The sequence below is a fragment of the Zea mays genome, chromosome 6 (assembly GCF_902167145.1).
Source record: "Zea mays cultivar B73 chromosome 6, Zm-B73-REFERENCE-NAM-5.0, whole genome shotgun sequence".
Lineage (NCBI taxonomy): Eukaryota > Viridiplantae > Streptophyta > Magnoliopsida > Poales > Poaceae > Zea > Zea mays.
Window position 1 is genome coordinate 122,754,237 of NC_050101.1, and position 14,573 is coordinate 122,768,809.

At 48.8% G+C, this 14,573-nt stretch overlaps 1 protein-coding gene and 1 long non-coding RNA gene across 3 annotated transcripts; one reads left to right on the forward strand and one right to left on the reverse strand.

Moving 5' to 3' along the window:
• The first annotated feature begins 7,961 nt into the window (after positions 1-7,961).
• On the forward strand, positions 7,962-10,143 carry LOC103629923 (UDP-glycosyltransferase 85A2). Its single transcript, XM_008651025.3, has 2 exons — positions 7,962-8,748; positions 8,858-10,143. Exons 1-2 carry the CDS (start codon positions 8,073-8,075, stop codon positions 9,808-9,810), a joined length of 1,629 nt encoding a protein of 542 aa, XP_008649247.2. The 5' UTR covers positions 7,962-8,072; the 3' UTR covers positions 9,811-10,143.
• A 1,383-nt stretch (positions 10,144-11,526) lies between these two features.
• Positions 11,527-14,281, reverse strand: LOC109940198 (uncharacterized). Of its 2 annotated transcripts, none has more exons than XR_002262804.2 (6): positions 13,771-14,281; positions 13,467-13,619; positions 13,236-13,283; positions 12,579-12,689; positions 12,230-12,337; positions 11,527-11,654 (listed from the first exon to the last, which is right to left on the reverse strand). It is a non-coding gene; the product is annotated as an uncharacterized lncRNA (long non-coding RNA). The 2 variants fall into 2 exon arrangements; XR_002262803.2 differs by having other exon boundaries at positions 13,679-14,281.
• Between the last annotated feature and the right edge of the window lie 292 nt (positions 14,282-14,573).

Below are 14,573 nucleotides of genomic sequence, written 5' to 3' on the forward strand. Positions count from 1 at the left end.
TCCCGTGGCTTGTAGCAGACTTCTCACCACCGATCACCATCTTCTTGGCGTGATCTCCCGACATCACTTCGAGCGGTTAAGCTCTAATGAAGCACCGGGCTCTGATACCAATTGAAAGTCGCCTAGAGGGGGGGTGAACAGGGCGAATCTGAAATTTATAAACTTAAGCGCAACTACAAGCCGATTTAGCGTTAGAAATATGAACGAGTCCGAGAGAGAGGGTGAAAAACAAATCGTGGGCAAATAAAGAGTGAGACACGATGATTTGTTTTACCGAGGTTCGGATCTTGCAAACCTACTCCCCGTTGAGGTGATCACAAAGACCGGGTCTCTTTCAACCCTTTCCCTCTCTCAAACGGTCACTTAGACCGAGTGAGCTTCTCTTCTCAATCAAACGGGACACAAAGTCCCCGCAAGGACCACCACACAATTGGTGTCTCTTGCCTTGGTTACAATTTAGTTGATCACAAGAAAGAATGAGAAAAAGAAGCAATCCAAGCGCAAGAGCTCAAATGAACACAAGTCACTCTCTCACTAGTCACTATTTGATTTGGAATGATCTATGGACTTGGGAGAGGATTTGATCTCTTTGGTGTGTCTTGTATTGAATGCTATAGCTCTTGTAAGGTGTGGGAAGTCAGAAAACTTGGATGCCATGAATGGTGGGTGGTTGGGGTATTTATAGCCCCAACCACCAAACTAGCCGTTTGGTGAAGGCTGCTGTCGCATGGCGCACCGGACACTGTCCGGTGCGTCTGCCACGTCACCTGGCTGTTGGATTCCGACCGTTGGAGCTTTTGTCTTCTGGGCCACCAGACAGTCCGGTGGTACACCGGACAGGCACTGTTCAGTGTCCGGTGCGCCATCTGGCTCTGCTCTGACTCTGGCGCGCACTGTAGCGCATTTAATGCCTTCTGCAGATGACCGTTGGCGCGAAGTAGCCGTTGCTCCGCTGGCACACCGGACAGTCCGGTGAATTATAGCGAAGCGGCCTCCAGAATTCCCGAAGGTGAGCAGTTCGGAGTTGGAGTCCCTGGTGCAACTGACACTGTCCGGTGGCACACCGGACAGTCCGGTGCGCCAGACCAGGGCACACTTCGGCTGACTTTAGCTCTCTATATTTGAATCCTTTTCCGGTCTTTTTATTGGTTTGTTGTGAACCCTTGGCACCTGTAGAACTCATAATCTAGAGCAAACTAGTTAGTCCAATTATTTGTGTTGGGCAATTCAACCACCAAAATTAATTAGGAAAAAGGTGTAAGCCTAATTCCCTTTCAATGACCATCAGGGTCCAATGCTCACAAGGACATCCGTTGGTCGCATTGTGCTTTCAGGCACATAAGAAAATTGTGTGTGTGTGTGTGTATTGGTAGTAAAGTGCATGACATCTAGCCATTGCTGCCAGGCAGAGGTTTTTATATGCAGATATGTATAGTCCAACTCGTTTTATCATTGCCCATGGCTTACCTAATTACTCATACCGCTCTGAAATTGGGTATCAATTTATGCAACATTTTTAGGTATTATAATTTTGAGAGAGAACTTATAACAATAGTCAATTATTTGTGATGTAAGCTGCCAGCGGGCCAAACTTTTCTCCTCATATTATATACCAACTTGTTCTATAAAGCATAATGTTGATCTCTTCATTGTTCAGCAAAAAGAGAAGCTTTAGAATAGAACATACAAGGCCAAGAATTTATTTTGTCTGAGAAAAATTACCCGATTCCTAAGCTTTCGACAAAACAAATGATGATAACTGCTTGGCAAGAGCGAGAGAAGACTGATATTCATCTAGGACCAGTCTTCGACGACAGATAGTACTGCTCTCATACGAAGAAGTCATTAGGACTTGAGAGGATATAACAGGTCTCCACAAGATCTACACATTTCTATCACAAATTACCATCACTAATAGTCTAGTGGTCAAGACATATGACTCTTTCGATGTCGATGACCAAGGATAGATTAATGTCCAATTTAGCTTCAAGCTCTGTGATGTGAGATTTCATAGTTATTTGTCTACTCTTCTCACTTCTGGTAGATCAGATGTAGATTACGATAACATACCAAGGGGTAGAATCCAATGTAGTTCTACTACATAAAACCCCAGATATATATCCATTCATGACTGACATTTACCAGTTGGCTTGCAGTGTATACCATATTCGTCAAAGTACAATCCCGAGTCATTGCAACGACTATGAGTATTTACAATTCTAAGAGATATATGCAACACAAGCATAGATGTCCTATATAGGATGATTAAAGTGGTTCGGCGGGAACGCACAATGGTTTTTCACACCAAGATAGTGAAATTTTTCTCAGAATAACCTTTCGATGTACTCGCAACTTCGTGTTGCTAGGGTACTAACCATTTATCTCAAATTTTGCTTCATGTCGTTCAGCGATAAATAGCAATGTTCCAACATCTGGTTGAGTAATGTATAACTAAGATTGCTAGCCTTTATTCATTTGATAAGGTCTCTTTGCTTACTAACAAAATCACAAGTTATGATGTCTTATATGCCGAAAAGGCTTTCATGCATTATATTATATATCTTTGTGGTTCTTCGGGTAAAACTTTATGCATGAGGAGAGAGCAGAGGATAATATTATATGTGTTCCATAGTATTTCAATTTAATTTCCTAGATTTCTAGGCAATATAGAGTTTGATGTAGTTGTTATGACCACTTGGCGGTATATATATAAATATACGATGCCACACAACATAATCAAATAACATATAGAGTTGAACATAATTGTTTACGAAGGTTGCACAATAATGTGACTTCAGGGCCTTGAACAACCCACCATAATCCACACGAGTACAAGCTCTAGCGTATCTAATGTCAACGTGTGTTCAGGCATCAGGGCTACGGCACCACAACAAGCCTTCGTAATAAGCGCAACACGCGTAGTTGTGGTTCAATAGTTAGGGTACAAGATAAGTCCAGACAACATACGCAACCAGCGTAATTGTGGCTCGATGATAATAACAAAGGAGCGTACAGGGCATGCAAAAAATAGTGACTCGGCGATGACGGTCCGACTCAACGTGAGCGGTCCGATTAAGCGAGAGTGCGACATAGGCACATAGCAATCATATGGCGCAACTAAGTTCGTACGACACAAATAATGCACCCGTGTTGCCAGGGAGCAATCAATTCTTAGCCAATGTTATAACTCAGCACGATTAATAACGTAGACTGATCGGCGCGACAGAGTAGATTTAATCGCTCGGCTTGAGTCCAAAAGCTCAAACGCAAGACAAATATTTAAAGCGATTTGAGTATAGGTAATATAACATTCACATACATTTTTACTAGTTTTATGCTAATTATTTATAACAAAAAAATTAATTAAGGTAGTGATTAATATTGGAAAACATGCTTAATTCTATTTCTTTTCACAACCGCACATCAAACTCATTAAATGGCTGCATGCAGAGAGTGGGCCCCACCTAGCCCACTCAAGACAGGGAGGCGTCGTTCCTATTTTTCTGTTGACCGCACATGCATGCAAATGAGATCTGAGAATGATGCCTTTTTTCTCAATGCCAGTTGCCAGCCGCATACGAGTGCTTTGATCCACTTTGGCCGGGCACTTTTGCCACTTTGACCGGGCATTTCAGGCTGCATTGGCCCGTGGAAGGCAAGCAAGGGAAAAGGCATGCATCTGCACTCTGCAGTAGTGCAGGCGTGCAGCCCCATGGTGTTCGTGTACAGGCTTTCGAGGAACGCCATCTGTGCTCCCTCAGGCTGTACTGTAGGCCCGTGGATGGAGCGGCGGTGTCATTTGGCGAGCAGATGGGGAGTGCATCAACGCCTACACGTCTTCTTCCTCGCTTGTGGAGGCTCCCGGGTCGGGGTCGCACAGTCGCGAGTAAGTGCGAGGGTCGCTGCCGCCGTGGTCGGGCACGAGCAGGCGAACCGCAGCACTTGCACAGACGCGTGAGCTGGCGAGTGCGAGCGGTCGGACGCGAGCAGGGCGAGCCGTCGCTGACACACAGGCGCGCAAGCGGGCTATCTCTGCCGCTACAGGCACTTTCCTTCCTGGGGTCGTCGCTGTGGTGCGAGTGTTGCGGAGGGCGCCGCCGCGGGGGCGCGAAAGCTGAGGCGTGACAGTTGTGAGCACTCGCCACTAGGGCAGCAGGCCAATGGCGATGGCGGTAGGTGCCACGGCGCCACCGTACCCTTATCAATAGATCAAGAACAGTAGATCTAATCTACTTACAAGGCATACCTCTCAATTGTGTTGATAGACAATCAAAGCCTAGCTTAGAACAGTTCGACTAAGCTCGGCTAAGCTGGGACCTACCGATTTGATGAAGAGTTGATGCAGATTTAATCCCGCAGCAACATCGAGGTAGAGCGTGCTGATAATGTGTTAAGAAGTCATAGAAGTTCATTCTCTTCACAGTAATCCCGCTCTCTTCCCTCCCGCCAGCAGTAGAGGCACGACAAGTTATAGAAGCTCGTTCCCTTTCTCAGCAATCCACACACTCAGAGAAGACCCGTGGCATAGTATGTTGGGTTGGGGCTCTAATCTCTTTCTCATCACTATATTATAAGGGGGTATGAGTTCCTTTATATAGAGATGTGAGACCTCAAAGAAGCAAAATCAGTATTTACTCACATAACTCTAACTAGAATTACTTAACACTAGCCATGTGGCCATGTGTAACGGGTGAAGCCATGTGGCCATGTGTAACGGGTGAAGCCTCAAATCAGAAGACAATGAACTGACATGGTTCGCGTGAAAGATATAGAAAGCCCTGGGAGCAAACTCCTCAGTGCGGCCTAGTGTACCACATGCTGAAATTGGGGAAGCAGGGTGCACCTAGCATAAGATGCGAATGCATGGTGCCTAGGCCCGAATGTTGACTTGCTACCTGGCTTTGTTATCTATGGTCCTGTTTGGCACATCGATCCGCTACTTATTAAAAAACATATTATCTCAGAAGTTGGTGAAAAACAGCTTCTGCTTGTTAGTTCATTCTGATAAGAAGCTGGACTGATAAGCTGCTATAGAAGCTACCTGTTTAGCACAACTTCTGCTTAAATTTATGAAGAAGTTGAAAATAAGTTGTGTCAAACAGGGTCTGTATCTATATCTATCTACACCCTATATAAAGCACCACTTTAAACTTTTAACATCCATCCAAACAAATGTATCCAGAACTGGTAACGTCTATATATTCGCCAGGCAGAACGATCTAACTGCCGGTGATTATTATAATTTGATGATAGGCCATGTAGATGAAGTGATCGACAAGAGATTGATAGCTCTAGGAGAGATCGAGAACGACAAGATCAGTGTCGCTAAAGTTTACAATAAGAAGGTCAAGGCTAAGTCATTTTAGGTAAGAGACCTAATATAGAAGACCATATTGACACTAAGGAGCAGAGACCAGAAGTTCGGGAAATGGTTGCCAAGCTGGGAAGACCCTTACAAGGTCGCACAGGTAATAACCGGTAACGTCTACATGTTGCAAACATTGCAAGGCGAAGACTTGTCCAAGGCACTGAACAGTTGTTTACTAAAGCAATATCATCCCATTATATGGCAAGATGCTTAAGAGAACCCATGTGGTCACATCGAGCTGATTTCAGCCTGCACCGGTGCTTTTGGTTCGCTCAGCTTCTCCAAAAGGGAGGGGGCATGTGTTGAACACTATTTGTGGCACTGGGCACGACCAAACGGTCCGACCGCGAACGGTCCGCGATTAGATCGGATCTGGCGTAACTAATCGCTTTTCCACGCGAGTTTATCCCTCTAAACCCGCAGCTGCTATTGGGAGAAGTTTAGGAACAGGTTCAGACCTTCCCGTGTGTATATATATATATATATATATATATATATATATATATATATATATATATATATATATATATATATATATATATATATATATATTAAGGGGTACGACCGATTGCAACCACCAACAATCGATGAACAATCAATATATCTTCTTTTATTTACCTTTTGCTCTAGGATTAGACACTAATGCAGCTTTTGCTCTTTAATCTTCACTTCTTCGACTCTATGTCGTATAGATGCGTCTTGGGTGACCTGCCGATACTAAGACAAACCCTAAAATCTCTCCTCCTGACGGGATTCCTCCCGGGAGAAAGATCCAGGTGTTGTTGGCAAACTTCGCCACCCGTGTGCACGCGCGGACCGTCCGACCACCAGGCGGGGACCGTCCGGTTCGTCGACGTAGAATCCTCGCCTCTGCGCCAGGTTGCGTACCGTCCGACCCTCGGCTGTGGACCGTCCGCGCTACAGCAGAGAGCGTCGTCGCAATACGCATCGTATTGATTGGCGCCCAGATGAGCGTCAACACCCTTAAAAAACGGTTGAGTTAATGGAGTTGTACATGTCCTTATATTCTAAGACGAGTGACACATGTAAGGACATGTGTAGTGGCGTAGACAGCTATCGTGTGCTTGGGATAGTGCACATAGACAATAATAAAGACAAATCATACAACAGTCGGTCTAATAAGGTGTCTGAGTATTATTTAATTCATTTAAGATCTTTATTTCTCTTGTTGATCAAACATACAATGAATGTTGTTATTGTCTCGTATCCTTCTGGTACAACGTTGGTTTTGGGTCGACTGATTCTTGGAGCACAAGCCAGAGCCGGCGCCTGACGAGACGACAACAACATTCTCTCTCTTCACTAATTATGATTCACGTAAGATTTTTTTCATTAATCTCAGCCGATGTGGCATGATAGAGACGATTAGAGCATGTACAGCCGATGTGGCATGATAGAGACGATAGAGTAAGATTCTAGACCTGCTGGAGCATGGGCCGGTGGCGAACTATTTTCCAAAACTTAAAATAAAATGGCCTAGGAGCAAAATTGGGAAATACTACGCCACCTAGTTCGGGTGAAACAGAAATTATCGCCGCGTTTTAGCTTATCCATTTCCGAAGCCACCGCACCTGACGCCAATGGCCGTGCCGGCTTGACGGCTGGGGAACTCCGCCGGCGTCGACGTCAGCACCGACCACACAACCACGCCCTCCTGCTGCTCGCGCGCGCGCGCGGCCACGACGACGTCGCCGCGGAGGACGGCTTCCCGCTACGAGGCGATCCCGGATAGATGGGCATTCGGTACGAAGCGAGGCGCTTTGGAAGTTGGAACCCTCCACTGGCAGGCAGGCAGGCAGGGCACGATTGGCTTGTTGGAGCGGTAAATATATTTATATCGGGGGCAACGAAAACATCTTTGACTTGGGGCCCGCGCCGTGGAGGCAAACGAGGCGGGCCAACGCAACGCAACTTGGGCCAGTTTTTTTTTTTCTTTTTGACCGCAGCGGAGTCGAGGAGACTTTTCCGCGATATACGTAGTACGATGGTTTGCTCTCACGCCTTCTCATCGCTCCGTGGATATCGAGATCTCTCTACGGTCGCCCTCCTCCCAGTCCTCACACTACGACGGTCGAGTAGTCCTATACTACTAAAACCAATGCGTAGTATCCGTGATCCGTCTCGGCGGATCCTACTACACACCTCAGCAGCAGACTCTAGGCGCTGTAGACCAGGAAAGAGATTGCACGTACTATATACTTGCATTATTGCATATCTACACTTGTACAGACATCCATTCGATACGAAAGGCAAAGAAAGAGAAGCTGACAAGCTGTGGATGTGGAGTCGGTGTGGACAATCGCCGCGCGCCGTCTCAGAAGCCTCCAACGCCTCCGATCCGGCCAAGATCCGCACGGGATCCTGCCCCGGCATAAAAAAGTGAACTCACGCCCACGCCCACGGCACGGCAGTCAGTCGATCAGGTCCTCTGATCCGGTGAATCTTAAAGAACGGGCGAGGGAAACGTTTCCTGCTCCATCAGGTGAGGTCACTCATCAGGTCTGACCCCCCCCCCCCCCCCCCCCCCCCCCCCCCCCGGCCCGGTCAGACGATCGGTCACGTGCCCAAGACTCATCACCAAGGTGCAACATTGCATTCGGTCACACGCACGGGAAAGGGGATTTTTGGCCGAGCGAGAGAAGAGATATACGATTCTGGACGATATGATCTTGTCTAGTAGTAGATGGTGAATATTTCGATCGCCACGACGACGGCCAAAATCCCGCGCGAACATATATATCCGCGGCGGCGACGACAGGGACGCGCTGCCGTGCTGGCCTCCTATATATACGGAGCAGACGCTTGGGTCAGAGTCAGACTCGCAGAAGCCAGCCCATCTCAGTCAGCCGCAGCAGCAGCTAGCAGCAGCACACGTGCGGCTGCAGCCACGCCAGCAGCCATGGAGAGGAGGGCGCACGCGATGCTGTTCCCGTTCCCGTGCCCGGGCCACATCAACCCCACGCTCAAGCTTGCCGATCTGCTGCACGCGCGCGGGGTGCACGTCACCTTCGTCAACACGGAGCACAACCACGAGCGGCTGCGGCGGGAGCGGCGGCGCGGGTTCCGCTTCGAGGCGGTGCCCGACGGGCTGGCGGACGAGGACCGCGTCGCTCCCGACAGGACCGTCCGGCTGTACCTGTCGCTGCGGAGGAGCTGCGGCCCGCCGCTGGCGGAGCTGGCGCGCCGGCTCGTGCCGCCCGTCACCTGCGTCGTGCTCAGCGGCCTCGTCAGCTTCGCGCTCTCCGCCGCCGAGGAGGTCGGCGTGCCGGCGTTCGTGCTCTGGGGCACCAGCGCCTGCGGCTTCGTCGGCACGCTCCGCCTGCGGGAGCTCCGGCAGCGGGGCTACACGCCGCTCAATGGTCCGCTCAATGATCATGCATGCATGTCGAGTTGCACTTGCATGACTTGCACGTCAAGAAGATTACTCCATCGTATCGTATGACTGCATGCTCTTCTTCTTAATGGCAGACGAGAGCTACCTGACGAACGGGTACCTGGACACGCCCATCGACTGGATCGCGGGGATGCCGACGCTGCGGCTCGGCGACATCTCCAGCTTCGTCCGGACGCTGGACCCGCAGTGCTTCGCGCTGCGCGTGGAGGAGGACGAGGCGAACAGCTGCGCCAGGGCGCGGGGCGTCATCCTCAACACGTTCGAGGACCTCGAGCACGACGTCCTCGCCGCGCTGAGGGACGAGTTCCCGCGGGTGTACACCATCGGTCCCCTGGCCGCCGCCGCCGCGGGGGCGCTGAGCCTGTGGGAGGAGGACTCCGAGTGCGTGGCGTGGCTGGACGCGCAGGCGGACGGGTCGGTCCTGTACGTCAGCTTCGGGTCCCTGGCCGTGCTGTCGCTGGAGCAGGTCGCGGAGCTCGCGTGGGGCCTGGCGGCCAGCGACCGGCCGTTCCTCTGGGCGGTGCGCCCGGGGCTCGTGGCCGGGGACCGCGGCGCCGACGCGCTGCCCGAGGGCTTCCTGGCCGCGACCGGGGGCCGGTGCTTCATCGCCGAGTGGTGCGCGCAGGAGCAGGTCCTGCGGCACCGCGCCGTGGGCGGGTTCCTGACGCACAGCGGCTGGAACTCCACGGCGGAGAGCATCTGGGCGGGCGTGCCGATGGTCTGCTGGCCCGGGTTCGCCGACCAGTACATCAACTGCCGGTACGCGTGCGAGGAGTGGGGCATCGGGCTGCGCCTGGACGAGGCGCTGCGCCGGGAGCAGGTCGCGGCCCACGTCGAGGAGCTGATGGCCGGCGGTACCGACAGGGCCAGGGAAATGCGGCGCTGCGCCGCCAAGTGGAAGGCCGCGGCCTGGAAGGCCACGGCGCCCGGTGGGTCGTCGTGCGAGAGCCTCGACAGGCTGGTGGATGATCTGCGGCTGTGGGAGGAGGACGCCGAGCTCGCCACCGCCACGCCGTTGATCAGGTGATGCCGTGAGACCGTAGCACGCCCACACGCGGACTTCACGTCGGACGTCTCCTTCCGTCTCCATGTCGTCACTCGTCAGGCTACAGGAGTTGGAGTTGCTGAATAAGGGTTCAGTGACCTGGTTTCGTACTTGCAGTGTCTCGCTCCGACCACGCAAAAATACAGTAGTAATGTGTACCAGTAGCTGTTGGTTGCTTTCGCGTCAACGTAGACATCGTGACCGGACGAACTATGCCAATTTGACTGATAATACAGCGCGGTGCAGTCGTTCCAAAACCATGTGCCGACTCGCCTAATTTCATGCTCTTGCTCTCTGGTCAGCAACAGCAACAAACTTCAAACCCGCTTTGACATGGCCGTTTAATAACAATAAACACCCCGCTGCCGCCTGAGCGTGGTCGGCCGGGGCGGGCAAAAGCAGCTGTGGAACTGACTGACACCATCTCGTCACGACGAAACCGCTCCGCTACACGCTTGCTCGTACTAAACAAAACGAATTTTCGGTCGACGGGCAACCATCAATCATCATTTAACTAAGCTCCCGACCTGCCGCTTAGTATAATATATATACTAGTGCCTTCAGCTCTGACCGACCCCGCCGGCGGCCGCGCCCGCCCGTACGTGTCGCTGCCGGTCGCTTTCGGGTGCCTCACCTTAACCCATCGGTTCTGGCCGGTACGAAAGCAACACCCGTTGCGCTTCTTTACCAGAAACGCGGTCCTGCATGTGGCTCCGGCCGGAAGAACGAAGGTGTCGGCTGTCCGCGGCCGCCCCGAGATACGTCTACGTGGCCGGCGGCGATCTTGCGGACCCATCCCTGGCCACGCGTCGTCGGCCGTAGGCTGCGAGAGCGAGGCCACATGGTTTCTCGGGCTGCCTGCTGCCAATGTGGCGCCGGTACACACGGCAACGGATAGAAAGTGTTACAAAATATTACATATGTGATCAATCTAAAGGGTGCGACAGTTTTCTCCAAGAGACACACCCCTTTAGATATACCCCTTCATTATATACTAGGTGAGTGTCCGTGCGTTGCAACGGAACACAAACTATTCGTTAAAATATTAGCCAACAATGATTATAGTAAGAAAAACAACACATAATTTATAATCAGCATCGTAGTCCTCTGCAGAGACAATGTTTGAGAGAGCTCCTGCTAACAAGACAAAAAATCTAAAAGATAATTATTTATACGCGGATGTTCTTCTAATAGTATTTCACATGTCCTATGTAATGAAAACCATCAAAACATGTACCATCAAGAGCGCCGCATGATGACCACGAAGGCACCTGAGAAAAATGGGTGGTACATGTTTTCTACAAATTAGGAAGGCACCTGAGAAAAAGGGGTGGTACATGTCTCTGTATATAATCTGAAAGAAATGCGGTGCTAAGGCAGGAACGAATGAACTAACCTGATATTGTTCCCCTCCGTCTGAAGGACATCCGGCTTTGATCCAAGCTTCATATACTTCATCCTGCCGCGCCAAGAACTGACCCAAGAACAAGCGAGAGAATCCTCCTAGCTCTTCCTCCTCCCCCTCCACCAATCACCACAAAACGAGATGAAGGGAGGAGCAGCACAACAACCCCACAGACAGTGCTTAACCAATCCGTCAAGAAAGTACCAGCCCAATGGAAAGGACAGAACCAACAACTGGCGATAAAGATCCAGCAGGCCAAACTGTCCCCCTATCCCAGTGGCGAAGCCCCCACCAAATCGGGTCGAGAACCAAACCCCTCCTCTAGACGAGTAAACTACTCGGGCAACCGCACCAAGATCTGGTTCACAACGTCTAGAAGCCAGGACCGGGAGCGCCTCCTCTTCCTCGGCAGCACCTGCATCTGCATGCAGAGCACAAGGGCAGCATCTCGTGGTGAGGGGACAGTGGGAATAATTGGCGGCTCGGTGTTGGGAGACCATGGGAACAAGCGCCGGTGAGGGGAGGAATCTTAGCTCGTTAGTTCTGCGAGCAGTCACATGAATGGATGGATGCCGAAATTGGTGTGTTGTTTTAGGCACATGTAGGCAGTCAAACCGTGACTAAAGAATTGCAAGCCACAGACCAGTGGTTCTGGACACTTTTTTATATAAAAAAGAGAGAAACTTATTGACACAGAAACATTTCCAGTGGCTCGATCACTTGATGTCCAGCCAGTTGCCAGCCTCCTCACCGTTGAGGAAGTTTGCAACTTATTTTCAGTTAACATAATCTGAAAGAGGTGGTGCATGAAAGAAATGCGGTGAAGCACCTGGTCTGTGGCTTGCAATTCTTTAGTCACGGTTTCAAGTTTAGCTTGAAGTAGCAAGTTGAAGATAATTTCAGGTTCAGCTGTAGGACAATGTAATGTCTCAAGTAGGCTATGAAAAACTGCAACCTGGAACTGTAAAAATGAAGAGATGCAAACTGAACTGCAACCTTTGAGGGCATGTTCAGTTAGGTGCCCGTGTCTTTACTGTCATACAAGTGACCTTCCATAAGTACACAAGGTAGACCAAGTGCAGGTTTGTGGATCAAACTCCTTAACTGTCATAAAATGCACATAATTAATAATAACTAAGACACTAATAAATGAATAGCAAAAGATGAGTGAAATATTAGCCTAACCACTAAGACTTATGCAGGTTTTCTAGTATGTCCTGCAAGACATAGGATCTTATTTCCCCATTGAATATGAAAGATATTAAAGCCAGATGCAAATACACTATACAATTATATGCTAACAAACTGGAATAAGACTCGAGTGAAAAGAGCTTTTGGTGATTACCAGTGAATGACCAGCACTTGCTGAAAATGAAACTGCTCCAGCTAATTCGGATGGTTCTGCTTGTGATTTAGCTTCTAGCTTTGACCATTACAAAGTTTTGAAGTCCAAAACCTTTAATCAGAAAAGGATTCCCGATGTTAAGATCTATGATGCTATGTAAACGCAGCAGATATCGCCAGCATTTTTTTAAACCAAATGCGAAGGTAAACAACAATAATGTAGTGAAAACAGTTAGATTCAGAACTTAATGTAGTGAAAACAGTTAGATTCAGATCATTTAAAATCTCTATCTAGCCAATCTACAATAGTGTAACCCCATTTTATCTATGCATTTTATAGACACAAAATTAGTTGCAGACTTGAATCAAGCAATGAATAGATCGAATCGGGCAAAAAACGAGCAAGAAATGGACACTTCACAACCAGGAGAACAAATGGTTCAAACTTGTGTGGTTATTTCTTATAAGTCAAAGGGCTCAATGAGGGTAAAAATTATCAAGAGAGAAAGATGGCAGAAAACGGGCAAGAAAGCATAAACGAACTAATTTAGCCAGGAACAAATAGATTTTCATTTTACCACTGATCTGAGTATACCAATAATCAAGAAAAACTTGTGTAGTACTGCTATGAGTTCGAATGAAGAGACGGGAAAATTACCTAGGAGAGCGCCGAGAAGCCACGGATTGAACAGATGCATGTATACAGCTAGCAAGAAATGGGAACTAATCAGTAAAAATGTATTTAACTCATGGAACAGGGAGACACACTAACCAGGCTGCACACAAGTGTTGCACTTGGTTCCAAGATATTCTAAACAAAAAGAACCAAGTGAACTAAAATGATTTGACAAGAACAAAAGAGATACTACGCTTGGAAAGAAAATGGTACCTAGCCAATTGTGCTGCATCCGCTCCATGACGTGGCACGTGGACATTGACGCCATTGGAGCGGAGCAAGGAGCCGGAGAAGGCGCGCCACTCCTTGCGCGCCTCGTGGGCTCCATCTACGGTGAGGCGGCCCTCGCCTCTCCTGGCCATCCATCTGTGCAACAAAACGTTCATTGTATGATCTCAAGAATTGTGGAGTTGTTGTTCTCTCACCACTATCTCTCTGTTCCTTTTTATTCCCACCAAGTGTTAAGAACAAATCTGCGTCAAGGATAAAAGGAGTTTATGAAATTCAGCAAACTTACATATTTTGGACGCAAAGGAGAACAGACTTTCTTGGGACAAATCACAGATGCAAAGTTGTCATTCACCAATTGCGTGCATGTCTTCTGCTTCCTGATGCAATGTCGCCTCAATTGACACCTACTACAGGTTGTTGTTCCTAGCTGCCGCCGGCCAGTGGCCACAACCCAACACACCAAATCCCCAGTCGACAAGAAGCAAGTGAGCCATCCAACGAGAACCGAATGGCAAAAATGCACTCACAAAAATGGGAGTATTATATTGTTGCCCAAGGGCATCTCCTCCAGCAGCCATCTAAACTCCAGGAGTGGCATGGATGAATGTTGGGATCGACGGCGCTGGAGACCAAGATGCAGGATTTACTGATATACATCCTATTACAAAGCAGGATGTTGCTCGACACTCTTTACAACCGCAGCAGTGTAGTCCAAGCAAGGTTGCCAGCTGAGCTCATTTCAGCAAGCAAAAGTAGGCCCTTTCCTTTAGGTAAACCCTTCAATGCCAGAACACAATAGTTACTATGAGAAATGCAATATATTAGATATTAGAACACAATAGTTACTATGAGAAATGCAATATATTAGATATTAGCAGTTGTAGCATTGACTATTCTCTTTAACTCAGTAATTGCAAAAGGCTTACGTATATATGTCATAAAGTACCTTCAACTTCAAGCCATCTACAATCCCAGTTCCAGGAACTATGTGAGCATTAATAATATCCGCCCAGACTAAGATGCGGATTATACCACTGAACCAGAGCAAAAAAGGTCTAAGTATATCACATGAATGTATGAGAAGAAAAA

Coding starts and splice junctions, on each gene's coding strand:
- LOC103629923 (XM_008651025.3), top strand. CDS start 8,073: ATGGTGAATATTTCGATCGCCACGACGACGGCCAAAATCCCGCGCGAA. Junction 8,749..8,857: donor GGGCTACACGCCGCTCAATG/GTCCGCTCAATG, acceptor TCTTAATGGCAG/ACGAGAGCTACCTGACGAAC.